The 13,799-nt window shown below is 45.3% G+C and overlaps 2 protein-coding genes across 3 annotated transcripts in view; one reads left to right on the top strand and one right to left on the bottom strand.

The window, feature by feature from the left end:
* The window catches only part of LOC105933454 (serine/threonine-protein kinase D3), a 23,648-nt gene extending 21,884 nt beyond the window's left edge, over positions 1 to 1,764 (top strand). Inside the window, exon 18 of the mRNA XM_036146321.1 lies at positions 755 to 1,764. Within this exon, the coding sequence (XP_036002214.1) occupies positions 755 to 919 (165 nt within the window). The 3' untranslated portion in view covers positions 920 to 1,764. The remainder of the gene's footprint in view (positions 1 to 754) is intronic.
* A 125-nt stretch (positions 1,765 to 1,889) lies between these two features.
* Positions 1,890 to 13,799, bottom strand: part of actn3b (actinin alpha 3b) — a 32,424-nt gene continuing 20,514 nt past the window's right edge. The window contains exons 5-21 of one of the 2 annotated variants that reach the window (XM_012873297.3): positions 13,449 to 13,536; positions 13,156 to 13,234; positions 12,247 to 12,328; positions 11,681 to 11,766; positions 11,294 to 11,386; positions 8,972 to 9,202; positions 8,649 to 8,796; positions 8,265 to 8,415; positions 7,980 to 8,088; positions 7,739 to 7,879; positions 6,626 to 6,808; positions 6,054 to 6,188; positions 4,770 to 4,949; positions 4,535 to 4,681; positions 4,350 to 4,415; positions 4,077 to 4,235; positions 2,313 to 2,471 (exon numbers count right to left, since the gene is read on the bottom strand). In XM_012873297.3, the coding sequence (XP_012728751.2) occupies positions 2,313 to 2,471; positions 4,077 to 4,235; positions 4,350 to 4,415; positions 4,535 to 4,681; positions 4,770 to 4,949; positions 6,054 to 6,188; positions 6,626 to 6,808; positions 7,739 to 7,879; positions 7,980 to 8,088; positions 8,265 to 8,415; positions 8,649 to 8,796; positions 8,972 to 9,202; positions 11,294 to 11,386; positions 11,681 to 11,766; positions 12,247 to 12,328; positions 13,156 to 13,234; positions 13,449 to 13,536 (2,237 nt within the window). Of the gene's footprint in view, positions 2,472 to 4,076; positions 4,416 to 4,534; positions 4,682 to 4,769; positions 4,950 to 6,053; positions 6,189 to 6,625; positions 6,809 to 7,738; positions 7,880 to 7,979; positions 8,089 to 8,264; positions 8,416 to 8,648; positions 8,797 to 8,971; positions 9,203 to 11,293; positions 11,387 to 11,680; positions 11,767 to 12,246; positions 12,329 to 13,155; positions 13,235 to 13,448; positions 13,537 to 13,799 lie in introns of both variants that reach the window. The other variant, XM_012873288.3, reaches the window with a different exon arrangement.

Genomic DNA, 13,799 nt, shown 5'->3' on the forward strand with positions numbered 1-13,799 from the left:
GCCAGGACTACACTGTATTTAGCTGCATCCGTCTTCCCATCATACCCGGCTTCTTTATCTCCCCTGATGTAAATATTACCCTCAGCACCTCAGCATCATTCTGTTACGTTTCAATGTGGGGGATGGTGTGTTCAGTGTAGTTTTGTTTTTTTCCACCAATTTCAAGTTGGATTTTGGGCCATCTGAGAACCTTCCATGTTTGCTTTGTTTTGTTGCAAACCTTTTATAGGACTTCCTACTGCACGGTTTTCTTCGGCTGTTTTACCATAAAGCTCAGACAGCTGGTAGTTCTTCTGTGAACAGCTTCTCCCACCGGCGCTGTGGATCTCTGCAGCTCCTCCAGAGTTACCATAGCACTTTCTCTTGATAGGTTTGCACTCGTGCCAAACAATCTCCATTTCATAATTATATAAATGACGGCGAATGATGGGATGGTTCCAGCTCGTTGTTTCATCACCTAACTCTGCTTTAAGCTTCTCCCCGACCCGTCCGCTGTGCTGTTTGGTCTTTGGTTTGTTCGCCACCAAACCTCTGAGGCCGCCACAGAACAACTGGATTTATTCTGAGATTAAACTACACACATCTGGACTCTAACCTACTCTGGAGCCCTTGAAAATATTGCGCTACTTTATATCGGTCTGTCATCGAATCCTTGAAGTTTGCGGCAGTCATGTGGAAAAGTTGAAGGCAACGTTGATCTCGTACTCAGTAATCTTTTCTTCATCACTTTTAATCAGCTGTGTTGATGTTTCAGGATTTCCAGCTGTGGTGTGACCTCAGGGAGTTCGAGCTGAGGATGGGCTCCAGGTACCTGACGCATCAGGGAGACGAGGAGCACTGGAGGGGCTACGCTCAGGAGAGGGGGCTGACCTTCCCCGCCCAGCTCTGCTGGGACCCCACCAGTGACATGGACATGTGATGTCAGACCAAAAGAAAAGAAAACCCGTCAGAGGCTGTTTTTGTATTGTTAGGCTTTTATATGGACAAACAACGGACTGTGGGAAGTGCTGGTCATTTAAGTCTAGTTGCCACGAACTGACAGACACTTATTTGAACCTGTAGACGTCTCAGATCGCGGAAGAAAAACCACAAACAACGCTGTTTAATAATGTAATTATCCTTTTTTATTCCAGCTTTTGTGAAATGTTGCTGTTTGAATGTGAGTTTTTTTTACTTTTTTTTGTTTAGCATCAGTGATGATGGACAGAATAAACTGAGAACGAGGGGAGGAGGATGAGGAGGCGAATAGAGCACGGCTGAGATAAAGTACCTTCAACATGCACAGAGGAGTCGACTTGCACAGTTTATTGCGATCGTTATGGCTGATGTTTCGTTGTGGAAGTGGGACCGATCCCTTCGTTTTGCCCTCACTGACAGGCCTGCTGTGGTCCCGCGTTACAGCATCGATTCTCACTCTGTCCCCAACTTTCCTGACACCCTGGTTGTCTCTCCCTGCGGACGCCTCTCGGCCCCTCCTTTAACGGAAAGGACAGAGGTGCGTCATTCGTTCTGCTCCTTTAGTACCCGTTTTGTCTTTCTGCTCTCTCTCCTGAGTCGCCATCAAGTCACGGCCGTCTTTGTGCTTTGCTCTGAGCTCCTCCGCCCCGCTCGCGTGTTTGGTGCTCGCGTTCACCCATCCTGAGTGTCACGAGATCTCTAAAGGTTTAAGTTCAGGTTTCACAGAGCAGCGGCAGGCTTTTCTTCGCTCTGAGGCGTTTCAGTGTTACGTCGCCTCTCCGGCTGCTAACAGGCTGCCGCGGGCGCCGTTTGGGGGTTTCCCCCGTGATTAAGGAGGAGTCCAGGACTCAAAGGCAGCGTTTTTCTAAAACTGTCAACCAAGCATGCGTCTGCACAAATACACAACCAACCAAGCCAACGGACCAACCGGCTTTTTTTTTTTATCACATGTTCTCCTTTAATTACCCTTCTACAAAAATAATCATAAGATAGGGAGGAGGGGAGCAGGAGGCATTGCTCAAAATGTAACCCTCTCAGTAACTCCTCCTTTAAGGCAGGTATAATCTATGTATGTCGCTTCCATACGTTCACTGCTATACCTGACCCAGCCTTCTTAAAACTCGGTCCTAGCACCGTTTCTAAGATTTGAGCAAGGTCTCCTGCTCTCCTCCTCTCTAAGCAGTGTTCCTGGGCATAATGGGAGGGATAGGAGGGGAGGAGGGGGGGATCATTGGGTGAAAGTTCAGATTTAAGAGAAAAGAACAAAGCATTTAGAGGGATAGGTGAAGGGTTTAAAATCACTTTCTCCGAACAGGAGAAACAGAAGCTGGGGAGGGAGAGGACAACGGCTGGGCTTATAAGTCGCTCTCTCCGTAGAGGGCGCTGGAGAAGGAGATGTAGTCCAGGGCGCCGGGGGAAGCGTCGGCTCCGACGTATCGGGTCATGCGGCTGATGCAGTACTCTGCCTGCTCGGGCGGTAGCTCCCTGCGCAGCTCGTCCACTGTGATGTAGTTCTGCAGGACAGAGTGGAGGCGAGCGGTGGTTATTAAACTGTTTAGTGTTTAACCCAAGCATGTTTTTTATTTGATTAATGCATGCAGTTCAAATTTAGCAGAGAATAGACATTTTTAGAATTGGCTATCTAAGTTCCTTAAAGTAGCCTAAATAACTAAACTGCACAAAAATGGGCATATTTGTTCCCAAAGACAAAAAATACCCATAGAAAACCTCTGAGAAATCCATTTTTATCCTTTTTTTTAATAGAGCGTAAAGGTGCATAGCCAGGTAATTTGACTTTTTAAATATAAACGTCAGCAGCTCACTTTGGCTGCATACAAAGTTTTTATGAAAGATTATCACGTCCTGCTGGCGCATTAGTTGTTATTTTGGTGTTTTATGCTTTGTTTTTGCTCAATTTGTTAGTAAAAAAAGCCTTTCGTATTTATTTACGAATTTTAACTGAAGTACGTACTGCGCATGAGGAGCAGGGGTTAAAACAAGGAAGCAGCTAAAAGCTATTAGCATCTCCCAGCGAAGCCTGAAGAATGGTCCAAAATCCAGTGAAAAAAAGCCCAAAAATGATTCCAAGAGAGAAAAGACGGGAATGTCTCTGTGAACACGGTATGAACGTTGGTGTTCACTGAAGTAGACGCTAAACCTGCCGATTGCTCAGATCAGATGTGACTGCAGAGTTGATTAATGGGGATAAATGTTCTGATATGAGGCTCTTAAACTAAGTTGCTGTAGATTGGTATATTTAATTAATAACAGTTGGTCTTCGATCACACCGAGCTGATCAGTTTGTGGTATTTTTTTAAATCATATTACGTGTGTACCTATGTGCAAATATATACAAAACTTATCTGTCTATCTGTCTATCTATCTATCTATCTATCTATCTATCTATCTATCTATCTATCTATCTATCTATCTATCTATCTATCTATCTATCTATCTATCTATCTATCTATCTATCTATCTATCTATCTATCTATCTATCTATCTATCTATCTATCTATCTATCTACAAAATGTCATGCTGTACGTTGTTAGACCACCAGATGGCGCCAGGTTCTCATTTCCCCCCACTTCCGTCTCAGCGCTCCCTTAGGCCAACTACCATTAGCTTGACTGAATTAAACTGTCGCAGCAACATTTCCAAAAATTACAAAGCAATCCAAGTGGCAGGTCAGCGCTTCTAACTATTCATGACTGACTGTACCGTTATGATGTGTAGTCTCAAAGCTCTTGATGCAAGCTTATCATGTTAAAAGCTAAGTTAGCTTCAGAGTGAAGCTGTAACTTTATTTCTATTTTATTTGTCAGGGTATCAGTGTTAAAGAGCTGAGGGTGAAGGAAGTAGGGTGCCTGGCATCCGCAGCTCTTGTCACGGTCGATGATTAAAACCCTCCTGCTCCACATAAACCTTCCTTTTACACCAGTTATTATGACAACCTCTAACTGTACAAATGATCTTCCTACAAGTCTTCCTACAAGTCATAATGATGAGTAGTTTGGTACGAAGTTCTTGCTGCTGGTAATTTCCAGAAGTTCAGGGAAGGTCCATGGATGGCTAAACCTGCCTGGTGGAAGCCACTGCTGCTGCAGTCGTGCGTTTACCTTGTCTGAAGCCAGGATCTTGAAGGAAGCCATGACCTGCTCGGCCGTGTCCGTCTCTGCGGTCTCACGGGTCATGAAGTCGATGAAGGCCTGGAAGGTGACCACGCCGGTGTTGTTCGGGTCCACCAGGGTCATGATGCGGGCAAATTCAACCTCACCCTGTAGTTCAAAACACACGGAGAACTTCAACAACACCGCCTGTAGTATCCTGTTGAGTACGTCTAGAAGACCATGGAGGTCCATCTGTGCTTGAAATCGCCGTGTCACACTGACCAGATCGTAACCCATGGAGATGAGACAGGCCCGGAAGTCGTCTGGGTCCATCATGCCGTTCCTCTTCTGCGGACAAAGATTACAACCACCTGTTACCGTCGAGCCAAATCAACGACACTCGACCGTCAGTCTGGACCCAGCAGCACCCGGGGTGAGGAAAATGTGGTCGGCGCCGACCGCCTCACCCTGTCGAAGTGGTTGAAGGAGGCCCTGAACTCGTTCAGCTGCTCCTGGCTGATGCCCTTGGCGTCGCGGGTCAGGATCTGGTTCTCCACCTCGTTGATGGTTCTGGCGATGGTGGTGAGCAGCTGCTCCCAGCCCACACGGACGTGCTGGAGTGGTGAGGAAAGGAGAGGAAATGAGAATCCCAAAGTTAAAGCCCGGGAGGAGGAGAAGGTGAAGGTGAGGCTGTCACTGGACCTCCATGGTGTAGTTGGTGTGCTTGTTGTCGAAGATCAGGGACTCCTGGCTGAGCTGGTGGTCTCCCTCCAGCTTGTCGATGTTGGACTTGTAGTTGATTATGTTCTGTTCGTACTGCTTCAGGCTGTTCATCTGTTCCTCCAGGGAGCCGGCGATGTCCACGGACACGTGGCTGATCTCCTGCGGGCAGAAAGTGGAGCGACAACCAGTGAGTCCACTGGGCTTCAGAGTCCTGGTGCCACAATGACAAACACAAGGCTTGGATGAGTCAGTGTCTGCTGTCTGGCAGAGTGGTGGAGTCGCTTCGCTGCTAGCGGTATGAGGTTGGAGGAGGACTATCCCTAAAACCTCTAACTTCAGCCTAAATCTAGTTACCTGACTCCGCCAGATGGATTTGCTCCGCATATCCATCTGGAAACCTTCCGTTGAAGTCATTTTGGGAAGGGGCGAAAATACTGGTTAGCTGATTGGCCTATGTTGGTGATAGAGGGGCCAAATAAACCAATCAGATCAACGAAGCATATGACGTACTCGTCAACATGCTTCGTCGTCGCTCTGCGACGACGAAAACACAACCACAAGCCAAGCTACTCTTGCTGCTGCAGGTAAAGGCTCTTTAGCTCAGCAAAGAAATACTCTGTAACTCCGATAAAACTTGCTCGATAGCCACGCTAACGCTAGTTTCATCGGCTGAAGCCGCCATGTTCTTTAGACTGAACTGTCGCTCCTCGTTGCGTCACACCTCAACCCGCCTCAAAGCCAACGCTGATTGGACGTTCGTTTGGTGAACGGCTCCAAATTTTCTTTAACGGAGAGTAGCCAGACTGATCTGCGAGTGAAACCTTGAAAGCTCGCGACATCAGGATGGTTTCACGAGGCTATAAATCTAGAGCTGGCTGGTAGAAATGTGAACACATCCAAACTGGAGAAAATCTCCTTCCAGGTGTAATATTCTAATATTATTATATAAAACAGGCGATGATATCCCAGTTTAAAACTCCTCTATAAAGTCAGAGGGTAGAGTAGTTGTCTTACAACCGGAGGGTCGTGGGGTTGATTCTAGCCCCCCCTGCCACGTGTGGATGTACCCCTGGGTAAGGCACTCAGCCCCAAGTAGCCTTGCTGATCTGCATATTGGTGTATGAATTAGTATGACTGGGTGCATGTGGCTCTAGTGGAAAGTGCTTTGAGTGGTGGGTAGGACTAGAAGAGCTCCGTTTTCTGACTGCACTGTAGTCAGAGCTGTAGCCTGCCATGTCTGTGTTAGTGGCTGTGGTCTGGTACCTCCATCTTGGTTTGAATCCAGGGTCCAATGATGTTGGCCTGGGCAGCAAACTGGCGCCTCAGCCTCTCGTTGGCCTGCTGTCTGGCCACCTCCTCCTGCAGCATTTGGTCTCTGAGGGGTACAAGGTGCTTCACCTGCGAACGTCAAATCCAGTTACTGAAGCTATGATTATGCCCAGTAACGTCATTTAAAGGTAGACATGTTGATCATTTTCCTGTTACGAACATATTTCCAAATTTAAAATGAATTAACAGAGAAAGAAAATCTAAATTAGATATAAAGTCAGTAAAGAGTCCCACAGTTTTAACATCTTTAATGTCTTATTTGCCTCGACAGTTTTTACACGCTGTATCCGTCTAATCTAAGCTTACAGGCCTATTTCTGACCCCTGCCTTGGTATGTAGCACACTTATTTTTAGCCAGATGACCAAATGCAGTGCAGAGAGCCACAGTATCGCTTTACATTACCTGTTGCACAATGCAACCTAGAACAGTTTTCCTCTACGTTATCGCTTTCCTTCCTTTTTTTTTCTGAGCGAGATTCCGGGTTCTGTGTTAACCTTCGACTCACAGCGTCCCACTTGTTGCTGATGTCCAGCTGGCTCAGGTTGGTGTACGGGTTGATTCCGGACAGCTTGATGCCGTAGGTCTGGGCGATCTTCAGGATCTCGTTATGGATGCCGATGGTGGCCATGCGCTCCTTGTCGGCCTCGGGCAGGGTGGCCTTAAACTGGTCGTGAGCGGTGATCAGACTCTGGAGGGCAGGAAGCGGTAGTGAACAAAAATGCGAATAATATGTACACAAAGTCAGCATTCTTTAAACCTATATTTCTCTTTTTTTAGATTGCAATTTTTTTTTAAAAATCTTAGGTGCAGTGAGGTACTGCGCCTCCTGGCACCTTAAATCCACACATTTCATGGGATGCTGCGTCACTGACCAACTAGTAGCATAATTGTGATGTTGATGGAAAAAGGTGGACCATTTAATACAATATGTTTATTACAAATGAATATCTGAAAAGTGTGAGGTGCTTTTTGTTCCTTCAGCTTCTCTGAATGAGTAGTTTATAAAACCACATTTTACTGCAAAAAATATTTCCAGGAATGTCTCCATGGCCACAAACTAGTTTTCTCCAGTCTTTTACGCAAAGTAGGTGCAGCTCAGCTAGATCAGATGCAGAATGTGAGGGAAGATAAATCTGCATGACCTACCACAGATTGTAAAATGGTCTAGGCTTTGACTAGGCCCTTCTAACAAGTGGTTGAATGTTTAGGGTTGTTCTGCTAAAAGTTGAACCCCAACCCTGGAGTTGAGTTTCCTTTGACTGTTTTGCCGTGTTTAGCTCCATGTTGAAGAGAAGCAGTCCCTCAACATGATGCTGCCACCACCATGATTCACCATGGGGATGGTATGTGGAGGGTCTGTTTTCCATTATGCAGGGGACTCTTGGCCGTTTCTCTGATTAATGATTTTATTTAGGGGTATCTGAGTAACAAGGACTGAATACAAATGCAAAAGACTATTAAACACCATATATGGCATTCACAGTCTATCAGAGAAAATCTCTATGAAATATAGTACTATTTGTGGCTGTAGTGTGACAAAATACGAACAAGTTGTGTGGGTATGAATACTTTCAGACGGGACTGCATAAAAATCAGAGAACAGGGTAGAAGTGAGTACCTGGATCTCCTCAATGCTGTGGACAATGAACATGTCCTGCAGGTCCTCCATGGCTCCGTCCATCCAGTTATTGAAGGGTGCTGCCCTCTTTGCAAACTCCAGGTACAGCTGGTCAATAGTCTCCCACAGTTTCTCCACGCGCTGTAGCCACACAGACACGGACGTTAGGCAGGTGTACAGTAAAAAAGTGGAACACACGTGATAGCCTCCATGCGGCCGGTCCGCAAGGGGTTTTGTTCACCTCCAGAGAGTCCCTCCTCTTCTGGGTCAGGGTCCCCAGGTTGTCCCACTGGTCACAGATGCCCTGGCAGCGGGCGTTCACTGTGGCAGCATCGTGGTAGTCCAGCTCGCTGAAGGTGGGCGATAAAGAACACTATCCGTAATTTTAACTCACTACAGACGTTACAATTACGGGGGATTTGTGGCCTCACGTTTTCAGATTTACTCTTAACAGTTGTGAGAAACAGTGCTTGTATTTCCTTATCTCTGCTGAATTCAACGAGAGAATCTGTCCTGAAGCTCTTACTTCAGCTCCTGGGCGATGGCAGCGATCTGCTCCACTCTGTCCTGGTGAGCTGCCAGGTCGCTCTCAAAAGCCTCGTGCTTCCTCATCAAGGCCCTGATCTCCATCAGAGAGGCCGACTCGTAGTCTTTCTGGGACAGAAGTTCCTCCTTACCTGCAACGCAGCGGCTACAGTCAACCCAGGCACACACACGAGGTTATCCGCTTTACAGGGAAGACCTTTTTGAGAATGCTAGCTGCCACAACGGGCGGCCATGACGAGAAGCATTTGCTGTCTCACAACCTGCCCGGGTCTTTCTACCTGTTCCGGGACAGCTTGGCCAAGCGGACGGGCAATCAGAGCGGATTCCTGCAAACGTCTTGCTCTGTTTTCCCCATAGCTCATACCTGCAGTCCAGGATTCGTGCATGGAACATTTCTGTTTAAACTTCTCCGCCAGGTGGTCCAGTCTCTCCAGACGGCGGATCTCGGTCAGCAGCCACTCCTCGTAGCCCTTCTCCACCTGCTCCAGACCTTTCCAGGCGTTGGCAATGTCCTGAAGGAGAGGGAAACGTTTCATTACCGCATGGCTACTCGTTTTATTCACCTGTGATCAGTCGGTGAACTGTCCTCTGTTAAGTTAAGTCAGAATACCTAAAGGTTTGCATTTAAAGTAATACAGCTCAAAAATGGTCAACAAGGACAACTGTCCATAAGTGTGTCCTCCTCACCGACACCATCTTGCCCTCGGAGGGCATGAAGGCGGGCCTGTTGCTGAGTCTCAGCTTTGTCTGCAGGGTGTTGAAGTTGATCTCAAGCTGACATTTCTCCTGCACGCGAGGGGGCTTGTGAACTCTGCGGTAGTCACGGAAATCCTCCAGTTTTTGCTGCATTGCACGCATGGTCTGCTCCGCCACACGGTTCTCCAGCCAGGGGATGGTCCGGCGGATCCACTCCAGCAGCTGGACACAACACGGACAGTTTAATCACGCAGAAAGCCCGGTTGATTCTGATCCGGGCCTTGTGCGTGCATTAATCGTTATTGAGTTGAATGAAGTACCTGCTCAAAGTAATGCGTCTCCCAGGAATGTTTAGCTTAGTATGTAAACTCGTGTTTACAGCAGAAAGCCTTGTTAAAGATGGCTCCTGATACTGGACATGAAGCATCTCTTCCCAATTTAATTTAAAAAAAGACAGAAGTACACTGTGTTTTTTCATTAAATTACATCTGGTGACCTATTTAAATGTGATTGATTGGACTGAGTGTGTAAAAGCTAACCCAGTTTGTCTACTCAAGTAAAATGAAATTAAGTGATAAACCAGGGGTTGGGGGGGGGGGCGGCGGCATTAGGATAAATTACTTTTGCTTTCAAACTATGAAAGTAAAAGTAGTGCTGGTGAAACCGTCATCTGGGCTGTGGTCTGAGTCAGACATTTTCTAGCTTGATTGAAATTTAAAAACCTGTGCCCGTATTCACAAAGAGTCCTAAGATTAAAAAGCAGCTCTCACTGATGTCATTTTAGGAAAAATCTTAGAATATCTCAAATTTCTCACTTTCCAGTCTGGTGCGTAAAGTCAGAGAAAAGGACGCATTGATCTGCGGCATTGCGCTTTAAAGTCGGTCTCTTAGCACCATAATCCTAGGGCCAGTTTAATTTTCAACACTCGTTTATACTCCTCCCAGAGCTGAGCGGGTAGAGGCGCTGCTCCTCTGTCCAGTTCGGTTTTCTCCACTTTTTTTTTTCTGTCGGTGGTTTTGTCAAATCCAACTGCTTTACACAGGCAGGCGATCGCAGTAAAATGCCGACGGTGAGTGTGCGTTAATATCAAACAGAAGAAGTGGTAAAATGACCAGCATGGCGAGTAAACGTAACAAGCAAACCAAAATAACGATGAGGATGTCAACGAGGTGCGTTCAGACGTGTTGATGCTGTGTGGCAAAAAATGTTTTGCTGAGTTTCATCACCATCACACTTTTTTTTTTATCCAGTCTAATTGGTTAATTTCTACCCATTGATCACTAGGAGCGCATTGGTGTTGTTTCCCCCCCATGCACTATCAACCAATCACAGCTCTTAAAAGACAGTGTCACACCTAACAACAGGGTCAACCACACCTCCTCACCAAGGCAAACCTTTCTGTCGTCTCCTTTCTCAGAGTCGCTCTCAGCAACTATCTGAATGGCTCTGAGGCCAGAACTCCTACATAGGAAGTTTTAGGCTAAGCTAGGAGCTATCTGAGAGGACTCAGGTCTTTGGGAATCGGGCACTGACGTGTCAGAGAATACGCCTCACCAATGAGCTACTGGCTCATCGTAACAGCGGCACTCTTTGGTGTACACGTTGTCACTGAGAGAGACTCAACGTTAGCTGTTTTTAGAAGCAGTGAGATGTTTAAACGTGAAGTCAGGACGGAGATGTAGGAAGCTATTTAGGATTGTCTATGGCATCTTGAGCCATGGCAGCAGGAGAGCAATACTTTCAGCAGATAACAGGAAGGCTGAAGGTTTCACAGCACAGTTACTCTGTTTTATTCTTTTGAGTGTTCAGCCTCTCTTTCAAAGAAACGTTGATTTGGAAATGTAGGCTTTTAGAATAATACAGTAAAGGGGAGGATCTACATTTCCCAGGAATACATAGAGACTGGTGGTTTGCTAAGTCTTGCCACAATAACCTGCAGTGGTAATCATGAATATAAGATTGCAAATACAGTCTCAAAGGTAAATTTGTTATTTAAAACCATCAGGAAAAACCTGTTAACAGCAATAAACTTTTCACACACTGTTACACAGATTGGCTAAAATTACTATCGGCTACCAGATACTGGATTTGGTCAATTGTCCACAAAATTCTGATCGGTGCGTCTTTTGTTCATCTCTCATCTTTTTTTTTTTTTTTAGATCTGCTAATAAGAATATTATTAAAAGCAGACCTTTACTTTTACATTGACATGTTAGGAGGACTTTGAACAGCTAACATGAATGCACCAGTACAAAATGCATAAAGTAAAACCTAAGGAAATGTGGCAGCATAAACAGAAAGGAGCTTCTCACCTCGCTGGCCAGCTTCTCGTACTCCTCCATCAGCTTCTCATTCTCCTGGTTGACTGCCAGCACCTTGCAGATACGGTTAGCAGCTGTCTCAGCCTGCAATGAAATGCAAAAAGAATAAATGCTCTTCATAAACCAAAATCACTCCTTTAGCTTTTGTTCTGTGCTGTTCTACAGGTTCGTGCAAAACCTTTTATCTAATTTACAAGGGGGCATGCATACTTGTACATGGTTAAAAAAAACGTAAAAAAAAATCATATATATATATATATATATATATATATATATATATATATATATATATATATATATATATATATATATATATATATATATATATATATATATATATCTTTCTCTCGTTCATAAAGTGAAAACCTTAAATCTGACCTGCTCAGCTCCGGCAAAGGCGTGATAGAAGCAGGACACGTAGGTCATGATGGCCTTCTCGTCAGGTTTGGGTGTGTTCACAATATCTGATGACGTTAAAACAGGGTTTGAAAGTCATACAGCTTACCTAACACACAGCAGCTTTTAAAAACTTTGACGTATTAAGTCCAGATCCTTGTATAACAGATTTGGATTGGATTTTTCCCCCCCCAGAAAAATATAAGATTAGATGTTCTTAAAAATGGCCTAATCCAATTTACTTAAAATGAGAGATAAGTGGATAAAGTAAAGAACATTATGATTTGTTCTTATATTAAGTCAGATTATGCCAGTTGTTTATATGCCTTCCCTGATTCTTAGTGGAAATCCTCTGATTCAATAAATGCCATTAACAGGATTGCAACTTTTTCCATTATTTGAGGTGGATTGCCTAGTATTACAGGAGTAGTCCTTCCTAACCTTGTGCTGTCTGTCTCTGTATATTTCACTGAGGTCTATCTTATCAGAGCGTTATAAACACGACTGTCCTCAGGCCTCTCCGTCATCACTTGGTTTCTCAGCCTCACCTTCAGCATCGAGCATCTTGGGGATGTCCAGGAACTTCTCAGCAACTTCAAAGGCCGTGTTCAGGTTACCGATGGGGTCGTCCTGAAGGCAGACAAGAGTTTCTGTCAAACACGGCTGGCTCCTCGTTGGTTCAAACTAGCATGAATTTCAGTCAGCTATTTAGGTCACTTCCACAGATGAATTTTAAACTACAAAAGCTCAATAACCGGCAATTAACCTAGTTAGCCCCCCATTGTTTACCGTCTAAATGACATCCAGGCTAAATGAACAGAGAACGTCTCAGTAAACAAGGTTCAAACATGTTGGTTTAATGAAAGGATCATATCAAATTCAGCAATACTCATGCAAATATGAGCCACTGCTGTACGATATTAGAAAGTACTGCAGTGTAGTTGGTGACTCTTACGATAAGAGCTGCAAAATATCCACAGTTTGCCTAGGCCTCTGTTTTTTTATCTGTGCTTTCAGCTCTTTGTGCTCTTTTCAGCGCTAAACCCAGTGTGAGGTGTGAGTCTACTGCAGGGATTTTTCACTGTGTGTGAACACGATACTTGGAACGTAATAGCCAACAATAATTGCATCCTAATCTCCCTTTTGCTACAACACACTGATGATCATTTATATTCTATGGTGCAACCCTAAAGAATGAGCATATGTGTAAGAATTAGTGACAGATTTTGTATATTTATGGAGAAGATCGACACCGACGTGGGAGGAAGGAAACAAAAGAAATGGAATAGGGACGAGAAGAAACAAGTAATAGATGAGCAGAGGGAATAAATTACTGTAGGAAAGGAGGGAGGAAAGGAGGGAGGAAAGAACAGAGAGAAGAAGGGAAGGACATGAAGAAAAAGACAGAGGACAGGAAGAACAAGGAAGATAAATGCAGGGAGGACTTAAAGGACCACCTTTCTCAGCTTGGAGTAGTCAATGAGGTCAGGTCTGTGTCTGTGGATGAGGGCACACAGGGCCAGGCCATCCTTCCAGCTGAGCAGAGGAGAAACAAGCAGAGAGCCGCTCAGGTGAGACAAAAGCAAAGAAACTCAGACAGGAATGTGGGAAAGCAGAAAACAGCTTAACTTTTTTTTTTCTTCTGAGAGCCAGAAAAGACGACAAAAACCACGAGAAGAGCTAGATACTGTTGCGCAGAACAAAGAGTGCAGTTGCCTGTGGCTGCCACAGCGGGGCGCTGCAGACTAACCTGATGTGGAAGTTCTGCACATTGACGTTCCTGTAGGGGGCGGTCTTCCTCTGGCACCACAGCAGCAGACCTTCCTTAGCAGAGGTCTCTGAAACAGGGAAGGAGGGAGAGTGAATGTACTGTTGAACAAAATGTCGGAGTGGGGATGGAGGGAGAAACACGGAGGGGTGCAGAGGGCAGGGAGACAGAGCAATGAGGGGAGAAAAGCAATTTAGAGGGAAGCAAAGATGAGACGGGCTGAAGAAGAAATTTATTTTGCACAGAAAGCTTCTTTTGCAGGAGCACTGTGATTATATCACCAGAAGCTACCCAAGACTGATGACATTAAACAGCCCGAGGGTTAAATATGTA

Source organism: Fundulus heteroclitus, chromosome 14 (genome assembly GCF_011125445.2).
Source record: "Fundulus heteroclitus isolate FHET01 chromosome 14, MU-UCD_Fhet_4.1, whole genome shotgun sequence".
Lineage (NCBI taxonomy): Eukaryota > Metazoa > Chordata > Actinopteri > Cyprinodontiformes > Fundulidae > Fundulus > Fundulus heteroclitus.